General features: G+C 48.3%; 1 protein-coding gene across 2 annotated transcripts; it reads right to left on the bottom strand.

The window, feature by feature from the left end:
- Positions 1-83: 83 nt before the first annotated feature.
- sh3kbp1 (SH3-domain kinase binding protein 1) lies at positions 84-16582 on the bottom strand. Of its 2 annotated transcripts, XM_011608084.2 has the most exons (19): positions 16351-16580; positions 13121-13278; positions 10188-10302; positions 9365-9471; positions 8992-9133; positions 8841-8920; positions 7627-7716; positions 4625-4694; positions 4419-4513; positions 4231-4326; positions 4095-4146; positions 3931-4002; positions 3052-3187; positions 2899-2969; positions 2695-2801; positions 2456-2587; positions 2002-2210; positions 1856-1919; positions 84-1766 (listed from the first exon to the last, which is right to left on the bottom strand). In XM_011608084.2, the coding sequence occupies exons 1-19, from the start codon at positions 16352-16354 to the stop codon at positions 1728-1730; spliced, it is 1839 nt and encodes a 612-aa protein (XP_011606386.2). In that variant the 5' UTR covers positions 16355-16580; the 3' UTR covers positions 84-1727. The 2 variants fall into 2 exon arrangements, with proteins under 2 accessions (XP_011606386.2, XP_011606387.2); XM_011608085.2 differs by lacking the exon at positions 3931-4002 and having other exon boundaries at positions 16351-16582.
- Between the last annotated feature and the right edge of the window lie 181 nt (positions 16583-16763).

The following is a 16763-nucleotide window of genomic DNA, read 5'->3' as shown; positions in this document are numbered from 1 at the left end:
AAGCAAGCATTTTGTCCCTTTTATTGTTCAACAAAAGCAAGTTGTAAAAGGATTTTCCTTAAGAAGAAGAAAATGCACACGTGGTATATAACAGCATCTTTATTCCACTGAAATATAAAAGTATATATATTTATCACTATCCTGGAGAGAAAGGACCAAGTCAAGAAAAGAACTTGTGGCCTCAGTTGTAGCAGTTTTTTCACCATCAGAAGAAAAAGAAAAGATCTCGACTCAAGAACAGGAAGGCCACAGTGACGGGTTGCCATAGATTTGTGCACATATGAGGAAGGGAGGCAAACAGTCGCACTTGAATTCACACACATCTGCATCCACACACAAGCGCACACAGGTCCATCATCTCACCTACATTCCTCAAACCCTGCTCTCAGCGTTACCCTTTGACCCTCTGTGAAAAGAGCACCAGAATCATCAGCTGGACGTGGAGTTCTGGCTTTTCCATTTTCATGGCCTGCTTCGTAACCAGCACAGATGTTTCTTGAAGGTGTTGTTGTGGAGCTAAAAGTGCAAAGAAAGGCTAAAAACAAAGATTATGTCCACAGACAATCACTCCACTTGGAAAATATCATAGATATATACGAGCATGCAGCGACATCTATTGTTCCTGCAAACTTTTTTAAAATTTTCAATCAAATATTATCAGAATTTTGTCAAGATGTCATCAGAAATAGATCTTCCCTGGTCTCCTGCCTGTGCTGTACTCATTTAATCTCTTAAAGATGACCAAGTGAAATCCCACTACTTGATAAATAAAACAAAACTGTTTCACCAACACTCAAAAATGTGTTTTTTGGTTGTACGATAAACTTTTTTGGTTGGTGGATGCAAGTCTTAAAATTCCAAACTTGTTAGCCTTGGGAAGGTCACACGCTAGCTGTGTCTGATCATTCCATAATTCCAAACTCATTAGCTGCTATTAGCACTTTTACGTTATGTGTCACCAATAAGGCAAATCATTTCTTGAACTGTTGAATTAGCGCCAATAAAAACAGCACCTAAAAGCACCTAAAGTATCACCAGCGTACGTGATATATTGGCCATTACTTTAATTTTGACCCTCTGGGGAATATTTGACAACAAATTAATTATAGAAAATTGAAAAGAATAAGGGATTTCTGCCAAATCCCAGAGCTGCTAATGGCCGATGCTTCATGATAACCTGCCTGCAGAATACAATAGAAACATCAAGCTCACTAATACTGTGACTTATTCTAACCGTAAGCTTTTCGGCTGATGATATCAGAACAAGAAAGTCATGTTTCCAAAAAGTCCCTAATTTGATGGTTCAACGGAAGAGTCCCTATAAGGATAGCAAAACGAGAACGCATTCACACACAAGAAAGAAGCAAAGGCCACGGAGAGGACACAGAACAGTGCAGCGCTCGCCGGAGACAACTGCCATACAAAGTTCTCCTTCCCTGCACACTCTGAAAGTACCGGTGAGGTTCCTGCAGCGGCCGGGGCTCCATTCAGTACCAGTGGCACGGCCAGATTTCGACACAGACAGCAGTGAACTGAACAGAGACGCGTTGTTGAAAAGAAGTGAACACAGGATAAGGCGGCGTGAGGGAGAGGAGAGAGATTCCACGGTGCTGATGTCCATCGTGACGATCATTTGGCACAAAGTTTGTTTTGGCTCAAAGTGTTCTCGGGCCAACAGTGTATGTATTCAAATGTTGGCTTCTGACGCGGCGTTAAAGACGACTTGATCATTTCATCAGGCTTTTCTTTATGTGCTCTACTTCCATCTGTCAGAGACACATTAATATTGAGATTTTAAGTTTCCCCGGTTCCACAAAGGTGAAATGAGCGCGGTGAACAAACCTACGTCACTCACCTGTAAACTAATGCGCATCTTCTTCTCTTCATCCAGCGCGTTGGACAACTGCCTGACTTCTTGCCTAAAATACACAAACACGACCACGTCAGCGGCGCCGTTCTCACTGGGCCCGCCGTCGGGTTGGTTTGTTCTTCGTGACGCACCTGTGCTGGCTCTTCAGCAGCTCCACCGAGGCTCTCAGGTCTCTCAGCTGGTTCTTGAGTTCTTCAAGCATTGTGGGAGTCAGAGGTGAGTGCCGCATCTCAGGGGATGGCGTCAGACCTGAGGAGGAAGACGGGGAGGCCGGGCGGTGGCCGGCGTTTGGCGGGGACAGGACAGAAGGTTTGGCGGGCAGCTGTGCTTTGTTGGGTACCTGAGGGCAGAAAACTACTTATATGACGTTTACTCAAACTGAAGACAGATCAGATCCACATGTTTTCCTGTTTCTTGAAAGTTCTCTTGGTCATCTACTTCTTAAGAGTCTGATTTAGAATCATTTTCTTTTCTCAAGTGTTGAGCAGGAGCGAGGAGCAGAATTAATCAGCGTTCAGAAATGTGGAAAATATGGTGTCTGGCGCCCTCTTCTGGACGTTACAAAAAGTGCAGCGATGGTCGTACAGAGATAGTGGGAACTCCTTTTCTCAGGGAGGTGTCAATAGATCTAGAACTGGACTCGGGGACCTCCTTGGCTCTGTCCTTCTCCCTCCTCTCCTCCACTGAGGAGTCCAGATCAATACTAGACAGAGAGGACTGCGAGAGACACAGAACAGGTGCTTAGGTCTGACCCGAGACCTTTCACAGGAGCCTATTGCTATTATTTCATGAATTATGGCAGAAAATGGGTGAGATGAACTCACTGGTGTGATGATCTGCGAGCGCGGACGGCGGTCTGTGACCCGTGGCCGTGATGCCGTTGGATGACTCAGCCTCTCCGTCGACGATACCACTGCGTCCAGGTCCACGTCTGAAGGAATGCAAAAATACGATCAGGAGCGCCACACATTTACAGACACGGCGTGTTCTCCGTGTCGCCGCGTCCCAGTCTCAGGGGTCAAACTCACCAGTGTCCTGCGACCTGTCAGGGGCAGGGTCTGGTGTGGAGGCCCTGCCCTCAGACTTGGGACTCTCACAGCTGAGCAGGTAAACCACACAACAACATTAGCCTTGTGGACACAACCTTTTGGAGTTTTCTGTGCGTTTGTCTGTGTACTGACGCTAGTGAGGGCGGTCTCTCAGGACGCCGCGGGGGATGGGAGGAAGTGGAAGAGCTTGACTTTGGGGGGAGGGGTTTCTTGGGAAGGATAGATGGAAGGGAAGGCTTGGGGATGTCTCCAACCTTCACTTCGTCACCTACATTCAAACAGACAACGAGGGGAATAAAAAGAAAGATTACACACGTGGGATCCGGATGAACGAGAGGGTACAGAGGGGAACCAAGCTGAGGCAAAGGCCAGCGTGTCGCTCAGGGCTGCCAGTAGAAGCAAAACAGGAAGTAATGAAGGAAATGGAGGGTTAGAAATGCCACAGACAGTGAAGCAGATCAGCATGTGTGTGTTTTGTCTCATTTTAACATTAACCTCAGGTTTTAATGTCGTGAGAATGTGATGCAATAATCTATAATAGCCTTTTTTTCTTAACCGCTATATTCCTCACAGGGAGGGTGTTGGAGCCTATCCCAGCTACATATGGGCGAAGGCAGGACACACACCCTGGATGAGTTGCCAGCTCATGGCAGGGCCCTATGTGAGCATTTGGGGGTTCATTGCCTTGCTCAATGGTACCTCAGCAGTGCCCCGAGGGTGTCCTGGCACCTCCCCCTGCTACCAAAACACCTCTCATGTTTTAGCCACACTGGGACTTGAACCAAAAACCCTCCGCCATGTATCTATATTATGAAACGTTTACTTCAGTCAATATTTTCCTTCTCAATCTATGCTGAAGTACCATTTCTGAGGGGTGTGCTCTGAATATTGTGTGGTTTTGAAAACAAGCGAAGAGAAGACGGTGTTCATCATGCTGGTTAGCTGGTCTGTTCATCAGACAAAGCAGTGTTAGCGTAGCTGCTAAGTAGGTCGGAGGTTTCCAGACTCTACCTCGGTCCTGCTCTCTTTGTGGCAGATGTTCAGGTCTCTCTGGAGGAACCTTCTTGGCCTCCAGCTTTTTCTCTACAGGTCAGAATTTAAGTGCTTTTTTCCCCCCTACTGCTGGTGAAAAACAAAAAAACAAACCAAACCGAAGCGGCGAGGTGCTACAGTACCTGGGGTTGGTTTGGTTGAAGGTGCACTGGGGGGAGGAGGTTTCTTTGGTCTCTGGAAACACAAAAACCATTGAAATGGGGAACATATTTCGGTTTTCTTTTGTTGGGCTTTTATTTTTATTTTTTTAATTTTCACCTCTTTCTCCACTTCTAGCAGCTTCACAAAATTGTCTGGAAAGACGCCTTGCCTTCCCCCGATCTCACCCATCCACCAGCCCGCGTCAGTGCATTCCTGCAGCAACAGGTCAGCCCCGTTAAACCGCTAACCAACCCAGAAATGCTAAATATGACAAGCGCAGCACGTGCGCACATCGACGCGCTGACCTTGGTGATGATGTTGATGATTTCGCCCTCTTTAATGGACAGCTCGTCTTCGTTTTGTGCTTCGTATGGAAACAGGACTTTACACTGTTCCCGTCCTGTTAATTAACATCAACAAAGAGACTTAACCTCAACACGGTCGCGGATCTCAAATCCTAACCTATAAATAACATATTAGAAATTTGACAACTTAATTTTAAAAAGCTCACCTTTAGCTTTGCTGTCAGGATCAGTCTTCATTGTTTCTGGGGCAACACTTGATGTTTTCCCTTCACTGGCCTGTAGGGAGAAGGAAGCACATTGATGTCGAATCGGCTAACATCATTAGCGTAATTACTTAATCAATCTCCTTATTAAGATGACTTTGGTAACAATATCAGTGTTTGGTCATTTTTCTATAATTTGGAAATGAAGAGACACGCAAAGTCTTGCTAAGGCTATCATGGCTAGAACAGGAAAGGTCGAGGGTAATTATAATATTTTCCCAAATGAAATGGATAAAAACGAGGACACATGGCCGGGAAGAAAAAAACAAAAGGATAGAAATAATCACTTCTCTCCAGTGTACTGAACAGTCCCACAGCGCCTCCATCTCGATAATTAGCGAGGACGAAATTGGATTTTGCACTAAACCCACAAAGTCGCACGTGTGTGTCCTTGTATTTGCTACATATTGACAACCACAATGCTCATTCTACTAGCAAAGTGGGACCCATTGTCTCCAAATTTAAAGACCGGTTGAGGGTTGAATCATAGTTTTAATGTAGAAGTTGCAACTGGGTGTAAGTTTGGGTTGGGGGTTATTTTGGGATGTTAGTGCTAGGTTAAGGAGCTGGGTTATGTATTATATCTGTGAGAGTCCCCACAAAACTAGAAATATGAGGGTTCAGGGTGTGTGTGTGTGTGTCTAAGTGTGTGTGTGTGTGCGCACGTGTGTGTCAGCATGAAGGTGTGTGTTCTGCGCAGGCCGTTAAAGGAGCCTTGTTTTCTGGCTGGAATGGATCTCCTGATGGTGTTTGTGGAACCAGAGTGAGTCTTCCGCAGGAAAACCCTCACATGTACAAGAACCGGCTTGTCCCAAACACACACACGCCACTGTTCGCTCCGACACGTGAACCCCCGCCCGTCTTCACTCATCTCCCCACACCCTCCCCCGTTTCTCCTGCCCTCTCTAATGAGACCCATGTGGCGACTTCATGACAACGTCTCTGAGGTGTTAAACTGTCCAACAATTGCTGGGAAACAATACGGAAAAATTCCTGCAACATTTTATCGATACTCTCTTGGAAGAACCTGCATTTCCAGGAAAAGCAGATCCATACATCGGGAGGTAGAGACAAGAGTAAATCCATTATTGTGTCGGATCACATCTCAGATTTTACTTATTCTCTACAGCATCCAGGGACCAAATATATCAACAACCTCCAAAACAAGGTCAAAGTTAATGAACCTGGAGATGAATCATCACCAAGAAGTTCTGTTCAAATACATGGCAGCATAAGATCACTCACTGCCAAGTGTATCTGTGCAGTTAAGGCCACGTTGCCATAGTAACTCCGTCAAGTGTGTATCATCGGTCTATTGGACCGGTTCTCCATCTGCCGTCCACCATCTGCCTGAATCCATGTGAACCTTAGGATCCGTGTCAGAGAATGTGGACCTTCCCAGACTCCCCCCGAGCCCCCAAATCAGAGTTTCATCATAATATCGGAGGGGTGTGTGTGTTGGGGGGGACTCGAATCTGAGCCTACATTTGATCAAGAGAGTGAAAAACCCTTTAAATTGCCCCTCCACGCGCTCCTCTTCAACATTCAACCAACAAACAGCTACTCAGCTCTTTCCTTCGTTTATTGAGCGCAGCCCTCCGTGAGGAAATTAAAATCTTTGCCCAGTTTAACTGAATCCGAGGCGGATTTTTCAGTCCATTGCAGCTAAAGGGTTTAAATGGCCATTTAACTCAAACCAGAGGGCTTTAACACAACGCTGTTGCTGTTAAAGGGCTGAAAACCTTTTGGGGTAAATAAAATTAGATGGGATCATACTGGCAAATTGGAAAATTCACCAGTTAAGTAAAAAAAAAAAACCATTTTCACCCATTTTCTCAATGTGAACTGGCTAAATTCAGCCGTCGTTATGCAGGTCCTCCACCAGGGATCAACTTCGCCTCTATACTGTCGCAACAACCTTTCCAGCGCTGCCTTTTCATCTGCGCCACAAAAGCGACAGGCGGCGGATTGTCGTTATGACGTGGACGGAGCCACGCATGAGTCAGCGTCCTCCTGTTTCCCCCGGACGGAGACTCCGCGTTGTCGTCTCCTCCGGAGCCTCATTAGTGACTCTTCTTGGCGTTTAAAACAACATCACAGCCTGGCACTCAGCGGGACAGGCTGACAAACATCCTCCAGAACAACCCCACACACTCCTCAGGCTGCGCTCACACACGCACACACACACACACACACACACACACACACACACACACACACACACACACACACACACACACACACACACCCCAGGCCTTTGAAATCCTTTACATCACCTCGCTTCACATATAGGACCGTTAAATCACAGTAATTAAGATAAAAGCTGTTATTACTGTCAACTCTGAGCTCTTAGTCTGGGAATAAAGTCAGTTTACATGATCGACCTGTATCATAAACCAACTAGTAATCTTTAGTAAAGCGGAGTTTGCTAATTCCAAGCAGACAAATGTATCATTAATCTGTTTCAGCCAAGTGAGACACAAAAATACAGAAATTCTTGAGAAAAAGTCTAAAAAAAAAAAACAAGTTCGAGTTGAGGGAGAGCTTTTGCTCCAAATGTGGCAGAAGCTGAGAATTTCACGATCAAAAAGGTGAGAAAGGAGAGGAAAAGGGAGAAATTGACCCACCGTGGCGCTTAATCACAGACAGACGGCGCGGCGGCTGCTGCAGAGGCGTCGTGTTTGAATAAGTGAACGTCTGTGAAAACTGGACGACCTCCCGTCTCCCCGCTGCCCGCCCTGCAGAGCTCTCACTTCTGCTTAGCTTGTCAAATCCCTGCAGTGTCTGCATGTGTGGGTGGGTGTGCGTATCATTAATGCCGCTTCCTGTGTTGCAAACTTGAAACCCAGGAAGGGGAGGGGCCAAGATGGCGACTTCCTTCTCTCACCCTAACAATGTGATGTGTACTGTATGTGTGTGTGCGTGTGTGTGTGAGAGAGGCACACCTTGTCTCCGTCCGGTTCCACGTCCATTGAGCGTGGTCTGAGCTTGATGGGCTGATCTTTAAAGATGTCACCAAACCCAAATCCTCGGATCTACAGGACACGTGACGACACAGAAGGTAAAATAAAAGAAAACGTAAATATAATTGGACCAACGTGTCGCCCTCTGTTGGTGGACTACAGAATAGATAGCAAACGCCATATAATGCACCAGTCTGACATCCTCCTCTTGCATCTTGGGCTGTCGTATACAGTTGACACATTCATATAAGCTAATAGCATTAATCTAAGCCATTAGCATTCATCTAAGCTATTAGCATTCTTCCAAGAGTTGGCACATTAGCTCGGTCATATTGATGCACACTCCCCTCCATAATGACAATATGGAAATGAAAGGCTGTCTAGGTTTGTGCCCATTCTCCTCGGTATAGCTCAAAGCTCTCGCTTGAAATAGGCTGACTTGCCCTTTCTGGGCCCCCAAGTTAAAGAGTCAAAGCACCTGAACCCAAACCAATTAGCAGCGTTACAAGATGGCGCCAGTGCGTGTTGGTCAGTGCAAACCCTGTCGATATTTGGATTGTTTTTGCGGGTTGTTACGACAAATATCGCCAATCGCCAAACGCTGCTTTAATCTTCGACCTCAGTTTTGGTATAGAGGTCAGAAATGGCTCTACTCCCCACTACTCTCTAGTATCCCGACGTTCCTCTACTGGAGCCAGTGCCCGTATCCACGTAGAGGCCTGCCGACCCTTGGCGGAAACGTAGCATCTGCTGAAGCTGAAGGTCTGCTTGGCGCTGACAGACCAGTTTCCTTGGAAAGGTACATCGTTGCTTCATCTCTTGGAACGCGTAAGATTCGATTTCACTCCTGCCTGTCTGAGGGGAGCGGTTTCCTCATCCCTGACATCTGCCAGCACCGGGGGAACCATAACCTGCGGTTGCCTGACCGAACTTTTGGCGGACCGGATCGACTCAGATTGGCTCCGTGGTCAAGTCCAGCTTCTCCCCCGGTGAGCTGAGATCTCGCCCCATTACTCCAAGGTGGCCTCAGCCAGGCTCTACTCTGGTTGTGAGCAGATCTGAGGGGCTCTCTCAGCTGTTTAACCAAAGTTGTGGAATCAGGCATTCTGACTCACTTCCTGTTTTCAAAGACTCGGTTCCCTTTTTTTGGCTTTTGAACCGTGTAGAGAGGATTTCTCCCCAGAGAGATTTATTACCTTCTTGGGCTGGATCTCTACTGAGCCCGTGTCCGATCGACTGTCCCCTCCGTCGCTTTCACTCCCTGGACTGTCCTTACCTGCGAACACAAACGTTTAAACATCCTTCCTTTCGCACAGCGGCGCCCATCCCATCATCCCATCGGCTCACTCGTGCGGCCGCTGCGCAGCTCCTCTTGCGAGCCAGGCGTGTCGGCGGGCGTATCCGACTCTGTCAGGATCTCTTTGGTGAAATTGGAGGGAAACATGCCCGTTTTCCCATTGAGGAGTCCTTCCCACCAGCCCTCCTCCACCTGACACAGGAACAGAAACCATCAGGCATTTTTACCGAAAGAATTCTACACAGAGACCGAAAATCCTCATTTTCAACGTTGCAACTCCCGATTTATAATCAACTCTTATTATCTGTTGCGTATCATTAGTCCTGGGACCCCTTTTCCCTTTTCCTCCTCCAGATATTCCCACTAAGAAGCTCTTTTTTCCCAAACATCTGGTGAGGACAGTTTTTGTGTGCTGGGTCTCACCTCTGCCAGAATCTCGATGACATCGCCCGCTTTCAACTCCAGCTCGTCCTCGTGCTGAGGCAGGTAGCTGAAGGCCGCTTTGCACCTCCGCTTACGGATTTGCTCCCCTGCAACACACACACACACACACACACATACATTTTCATCTGAGTTATTGGCTCACACACACGTGACAATAATCCAGCGGGCGAGCAGGTGTTCGGCCGTTATTAAACCCCTCCCAGCCAACAGCGTTTGACCTTTGACATTTCCCGACAGAGGACAACAGCGCCGACTCCCAACAAAAGCTTCAGCTGTGCGGTTCCCCTCATTAGCTTCCTCATGACTCATTCCTCGCCAGCTGAGGCGTGACGCCGCACTTCCTCCTTTTGCTCAAAAGATGGCGCAACTCGTCATGTTAAGTTCTACAAGCGCCAACCTCAGAGGGGTGAAAAAGTCCTGGAGTCCTTCAGAAAATGTGGAAGACGTCGAATTTACTGAAGCAGAACAGGAAATCCACGCGAGTATTTTATTTTCTTCAAAACATCAACAAAGGGAAGGACGTTGTTTGTTTGTTTCGCTTGCTTATTTTGGGATTAACCTTTTTTTTTCCAGAGGGCATTTGTCGATATCTGAGTTTGGAGTCACACGTTCTCCAGGCTTGTTTTCAACGACCAACCTCGGCGCTCCACCGCCGCTCCCCGTGCGTACGCTGGGTTGTTTACATGCCAAAACGGCGAGGAATGCTTAACCCAAATCCCTGGTCCCTCTAATAGGATTGATGCGGAACACTTCCTAAACCAGTATATATGAAGCTAAGCGAGCACGAGGGCGAGCGCGGCACCTTTCTTGCCGGGTCGGACGCTGGATTCAGAGACGGGGCTGGCCCTCCCGTTGGCGAGGTCCGACTTGATCACGCCAGCCTGGCCGCCATCCCTCTTTGCGTCTTTCTTTATCTCCTACAGAGGCAGAGGAGAAAATGAGGAGAGTTAGACAAGACGTCCGAGGGAGGAGTCAGGGGAGGGTCATCAGAGGAAACTTTAGCACTGTTTTAGTCCGTTTTATGCTGTTGGAAGCATCTTTGAGGGGAACAGAAGAGGACCAAAGTGGATCAAACCGCTTATTAATAAGAAAGAACCAGCACACATGATGCTGACATGTTCTGTCAGGTTGTTTTTATCTTTGTATCCGTGGAGATGCTGCAGTCTCCAAGGTGACCTTCACCGAGACTCTTCCCCCACAACGTTTCTCCAACTCTCAGTTAAATTCACACGCAAGAATTTAAGAAAAAAAAAACAAGACGGACGGGTGGAAATCCAGAGAGACGGCCGGACGCTTTCAATGGGAGGAGCGGTCGGCGGTGAGCAGCTTTCCTCTCCGTCCACGGTGCAGCGGTTCCGTGGCCTGTGGCGACCGCCGCTCAGTGAGGTGTCCAGGCCGGAGAAAACAAACATTATGGGACGGAAACACGAGCGAGACTGACGAATGTGTTTCGTTTGGTGAAATCCGATGGGCGGACTGGAGTGTGCTGCCGGGCTAATGCTGCAGAGCCGGTAAAAATTGATTCTGAGTGCAGATGCTGCAACCGTGTGTTCAAACGCACGCTGGTGCATTCACACATTCACACAGACCCTCTGACTGGAAACAATAAAAAAAAGGCCCATCGTTGAAACAGCAGCAACACCCACGGCGGCTTGTTTTTTTCATGAGTGGTGAAGCAGAGTTGATGTGTAATAGCTTTATGCTTGAGGGGAAGCTTGTGGTACATTCCAGCTGTTATCGCTCAAGGCCGCTCCGTTTTAAATAATTAACATATCCGTGTGTAACGACTGCAAGTTTGTGCAAAACAGATCACCGGGAGAGAGCCCCCCCTGGTTCTTGGAGGCCTTTTTTTTGCACGCCCATCCCATCAAGGATGCGGAGGTAACCCAGGATTTAGAGGAAACACAGTTGAAAAGAGAGGAAGACGACATGATTCATCACATTCGTACAGGAAGCATCTGCAACGTGCTCGCGGCGTGGCGGCCAGGACGGCCGACACGCTGCCCTGCTTCCGTGCTAAATGTTGTTTTTGTTGCATCTCTGCAGACCTCTGACCTTTCCTCGCGGTGCTAACCTAGCCTAAATGCTAACATGAAGGGTACGTTAGCAGATTAGCCTAAAAATATTGAAAAGGAAGACAAGAAAAGCTTTAAAGGAACCTTGCTATTATTGCACAGCCGCTGGTCAGACCAAAACCATAACCCTGACCCCCGAACAAGCAGAAACAGAAGGAAAATGTTATTTTCATCAGGGCAGAAGGAGGTAGTGTTGGTGTAAACACAGAAACAAACCAAAAAGAGGAAATTAAAAAATATGCGACTCAGTTATTTCGAGTTTGTCACCATCAACGGAAAGCATCACAAACGCTAAGTGTTAGCTTCTTAAACACTTATCTAGCAAAGGTGTCAGCATCTTTATATTGAAGTAAAAAAAAACAGCCATCATCAGGTCTAAGTACCAAATTACACCAAACCACAGGTCACACAAAACAAAATATGTAAGAAAAAAATAAGCTGAGCTAACCAATTTCCCAGTTCAAAGCAACAAGGCTTTGAGAGGAATGACGTTTGGCCCTCGGAGCAACACTCAGCAGTCTCATGATGTCTGAGAAGTCAAGCAAATCCTAGAATTGGAATGTTGTCATCCCCCGTCGTTCAACACCAAAAACACCCGGGAAAAAACCATGACTTTCAATTCATGGCAGCCGCAACACACACACACACACACACACACACACACACACACACACACACACACACACACACACACACACACACACACACCAGCATTGTTAAGCTTAGCATTGCTGATTCCCATAACTTCAGTCTTGTGACAGACCAGCCTGGTATTACTGAATTACTCACAGGCTTCTCTCTTTGTGACACACACTCGCTCACACACACACACACACACACACACACACACACACACACACACACACACACACACACACACGCACACACACACACACACACACACACACACACACACACACACACACACACACACACACTCACACACACACACACAGTGTCAGTAAGGCTTCGCATCCCCATTGTTCGGCTGGCTGACGGTGAATGAGAGCTCTGATATTCAGTCAGCACAAATAAAGCCCGGATACGCATCCAACCAACAGACGGACGCATTCAGCGGTGTCACAACGTGCACGCCATCCTCTGCGGTCCTTGATCTGTTCCTCAGTTTAACTTCCTCCTCGTAATCCAGCGAATAAAACAGTTCCTCTTGTCCCAGCTACAAACACAAGCTTTAATGACGGAACAAGCAGCTACTGAAGTGGTTTCAGGACATCCATCGTGGTTTTGGACCGCCCTTTTAACTCGGACGCTCGCGCCAATCGACCCGTTTTTATGGGTGTGGGAGGAAACCAGAATATCCGAAGAAAATTCTCAATACTCAGTACACTTGTGAAATTCTGGGCTCTGTACTTTCCTCCAATGCTGCTGCCGTCAGAGGTGAAATGCATTGTGGGAAAGGTCGCTGACCTCAGTCCCCTCTGATGCATACTTGATAAAACAGGTGGCAGACTTGGGAGTCTGCGCACTTAGAATTGGGCGGCAACAGGTGACATCTCACCTGTACGCGCGAACATAACACAGACAAGTATTTACATTCGGCGTGGCCCCGCCCACTTCGGCCAGAGCATGCAGACCGCTTTAAAAATTCCCAAAGTTTGCTCTCCTGTAGGAGGGCTGCTGACAGGTTTTGATTACTCACCCTGACAAAGTTGTCGGGGAAGAACCCCCTGCGCCCGCCCAGTTCACCCTCCCACCATCCTCCGTCATCCCGCCGTATGTTCACGATGATGTCCCCCACCGTCAGGCTCAGCTCGTCGTCCTGTTGAGCCTCATAGTCGAACTCCACCACGGCCTCCACTGTGGGGGGGGGAGTAAGCAGAAAACACATCATTTTAGATCCAGACAGTTTACTGGCCCCGGTTGTGCACCACTGCTATATGTTAAACACACAAACACACACAGAGCAGCAAATGCGTCATTTGTCTTTGTTGTGTTTTGGTTCCCCAATTTAATTTGTTCTTATTGCTAAAACTGGCACAATGTAAATGACTGCTTGTTGCAGCTGCGCTAGGAAAGCTAATTACAGGCAGCTCACAATCACTGACAGGCTGCCTGGAGCTTTACTCTTGAACAGGAAGCCATTTTCAGACGCATCACTCTAGGGTTAGGGTCAAGGCTGCACCATACCAATTTACCAATGCACTTCCTGTTTCACAAAAACACATGAAGAAAGAGCAACGGCAGCGTGCGGCTCGTGAAGCGGAGAAGAGGTCATGTTCCGTTAAGGGGTTTGTGGATTTACCAGGAGAGTCGACGCTGGTTCACTTTGACCATAGACCGCAGTTTGCTAATAGCTGTGCGTATTAGCAAACTGCAACCTGACGGCCGACTGACCCGATGCTAAACTGAGCGGCGGCAGGAGAGAACAACCACAGAAGAAGAAGTGGAGCAAACATGAGGGAAGAGGAGACGTGTTTTTAACAGCAATCAATGGTTGGCAACAGCACCAAACCATATTTCCACCACTGGCAGCTTCATTGAACTTTGGTGCACACGCAGACCTCCTGACGGCCCGAGCGCCTAATCATATATGTAAAACTGTCACATACCAGGTTGCACTAATCCTAAACACACACGTTAGTTGAGGCCTGATCCTTGTCTAAACTGTGCGTGAAGCTGAAAAGGGACGTGGGAAGGGGGCGGGGGGGCATAACTGGTGGGTGGGGTAACCATGGAAACACCAGGGGTAGTTATGACTCAGACACAGTGGCTTCCTCCCCAAAACCATCCGTGCACACAGACACCAAACATGCTAACGGATCAGCACACATTCAGTCAGCAGCGACAGCGGTCGACATTGACCCAAGACCCAGACTGGTGCAGTAGGAGGGGTTGGGTGGTGGTGGTGGTGGGGGGGTGTGTGTGTGAAGATGAGACAGTGGCAGAAACACAGGCTGGTGCTGGTGGTGAAGTTTCTGGGCAAGAAGCAGACCATAAAGTGTGTAAAAAGGCTTGAACACATCCTCCCATCCTGACCAGCAGCACATGCACTGGTGAGGAGGAGGAGGAGGAGGAGGAGGAGGAGGAGGAGGAGGACGGGACCAAGGTGCGTCACCCGGCGAAGGTTAATGCTAAAAAGGGGCCTCAGAGGGGAACTCTGGTGTGAAGATGCGGGGGAAGAGAGGAAACTGGGCCATGGAACAGATCTAGAAGTGCTAAAAGAAAACTTCCGTCTCATCTTTGTCGATAAGGCGATTATCGCAACTTGAGGAACAAGTTGTTGATCTTAAACAGGCAGAAATGTATCGATAAGCATCAAAGTCCCCAAATTACAGGATATAAATCACTCGAATCCACCCGATTGTGTCTGCAAGGGCACACAAGCAACATTTCACCGTGTCGATTAGCATCTCAGCGACCTTCTGTGCTAACGTTGCTCAACAGCTCCAGGATGCTTCAGCGAGGGACGACGCGCTCGTGTCACATCCCTCTGCATGTAAACACGACCTAAAGCCCAGAGGACACGAGCATTCTGTCACTGAAAAGGTCGTTCTGATGGATTGACATAACATGTCAATATCAGGAACTAAACAAATGTTTGTTGTGTCAAATATTAGCCCAGTAGTTTGCAATGAAATGATCACACACACACACACACACACACACACAGGAACCGAGCATCCTGTGAACAGCTGTGCTCAGTTTAGATAGGGAGAGGCTGCTAAAAACCACGGCAGAGCTGCGTTTTTCGCTGCAGAGAGGTTTCGGTGCCGCCGCCGATGATGTCAGAAACAGCTGCCGGCCCAAAACATCCACGCCGGACACCCACTCCGAGTGGATTGCAACTCTCTCGCAGACTTTGGGAAAATCCTAATGATTCTCCCAGGGAGGAGACAAAAGCGGGCGTCTAATTTCTGGTTTCCCAGTGGTGAAGGCTCGCAGCAGAGCAGACGGAGAAAGTCTTTCGGTTCCTGGTGGCTGCTTTCTAAAAAAAAAAGTTGAGTCTTTGTCTGGACAGATCGAAATTAAACATGTGGTTTCCTTTTGGGCAGACTGGGGGGTCACATGTGACGCCTGGTCCTTCCTGAAAACCGCAGGGAAACGTCGCGTTTGTCCAACACAATATGGTTGCAGCTGCCATGAAATGGTACAGGAGTCAGCGCGGAGCTCCAGAACAGGGTCGGTCTGGCTCCAAATACACCGAAAATGGGAAACGTGTGTTTCCCTCGGAGGTCACTGGGGTCACAATAGCTCGGGGGCACGCAAAAGTTTAAGACACTTTACTGGGAGCCCACAACCTTCACTGGGCCCCCAGGAAACTTGACTGGAACTCCAGAAACTTCACTAGGTCGCCAGAAAATTCACTGGAACTTCAGGAACTTCACCAGGACTCCATCTATGAATTAATAATTAGTCTGTTTGGGTCCAGCAGATGCTGCTCGGTCCAGTGGGACGGAGTTCTGGGACACGATCCACATTATAACAGGGAGAAAATAAAGGGAGGAGCAGCTGAAGGCATCTCGGGGACTAAATGTGAATCAAATCACAGATTTGTGCTGGAACAGATGATTCACGGTGCAACGCAAAGATATCCGGAGTGACTGTAAACGTGTCAACATCTGCAACTCATCAATGTGACGCGCTGCCTGTTTCTGAACTCGCATCCGCGCACGGCCGCGCCGCATACCCACGCACAGCTGAAGAGGAAGCGCCGTGAAACGCAAAAGGGGGGTTCCTGCCAAAACAGCTCGGCTGTGTCAGAGGAGATGAGGCGGGGAGGAGGGCGAAAGAAAGCGCATGAGCCCCAGCGCGCATCTGGAACGGGCGTTTATTCCGGCCCATCCAGATGCGCAGAGGCGCCCCTGGGGATATTTCAGGTCATTGTCCAAAATCAGAAGAATAAAACCAAACTAAAGCGTCGCCTCTCACCCATTTATGTGTCCCGGTGTGCTGGTGGCGCTCCTGCAGGCTGGTCGGTGGCGGAGGAAGGTGGTCGTCGGTTCAGGTAGATAGACGGGGGTACTACGGTACCGAGCTCCAGCCTCCTGCTCGCTCTCACAGATCCGCTACAGAAACAGGAGGAGCGTCAGCTGAAACCATATTCCTTCCTCTTTTTTCTCTCGATGACACGACAGAGGAGGAACAATTCTCCCTCTCCTCCCTCTCTCTCTCCCTCCCTCTGTCGCTCTCTCTCTCGTGATGCGTTCGCTTGCATTCTGGAAAACCTGGCTTTGCGTTCTCGTCAGCGATTGACGCGTTTCGCGACACCCGTGCGCGATGGGAGGCCAGCAGATCTAAAATCCGCTCAAGTTTGAAATCTCAAATAATTACCTTATCATCCG

The sequence above is a fragment of the Takifugu rubripes genome, chromosome 10, assembly GCF_901000725.2.
Source record: "Takifugu rubripes chromosome 10, fTakRub1.2, whole genome shotgun sequence".
NCBI lineage: Eukaryota > Metazoa > Chordata > Actinopteri > Tetraodontiformes > Tetraodontidae > Takifugu > Takifugu rubripes.
This window is presented reverse-complemented; position numbering and strand designations above follow the sequence as displayed.

What these genes read in the sequence shown, in the direction of transcription:
- sh3kbp1 (XM_011608084.2), bottom strand. An exon ending in ACAAAGAGAGCAGGACCGAG is followed by an intron (nt 3,188 to 3,930) that starts GTAGAGTCTGGA and finishes GTTTGAATGTAG; the next exon opens with GTGACGAAGTGAAGGTTGGA. An exon ending in TGACAGGTCGCAGGACACTG is followed by an intron (nt 2,802 to 2,898) that starts GTGAGTTTGACC and finishes GCATTCCTTCAG; the next exon opens with ACGTGGACCTGGACGCAGTG.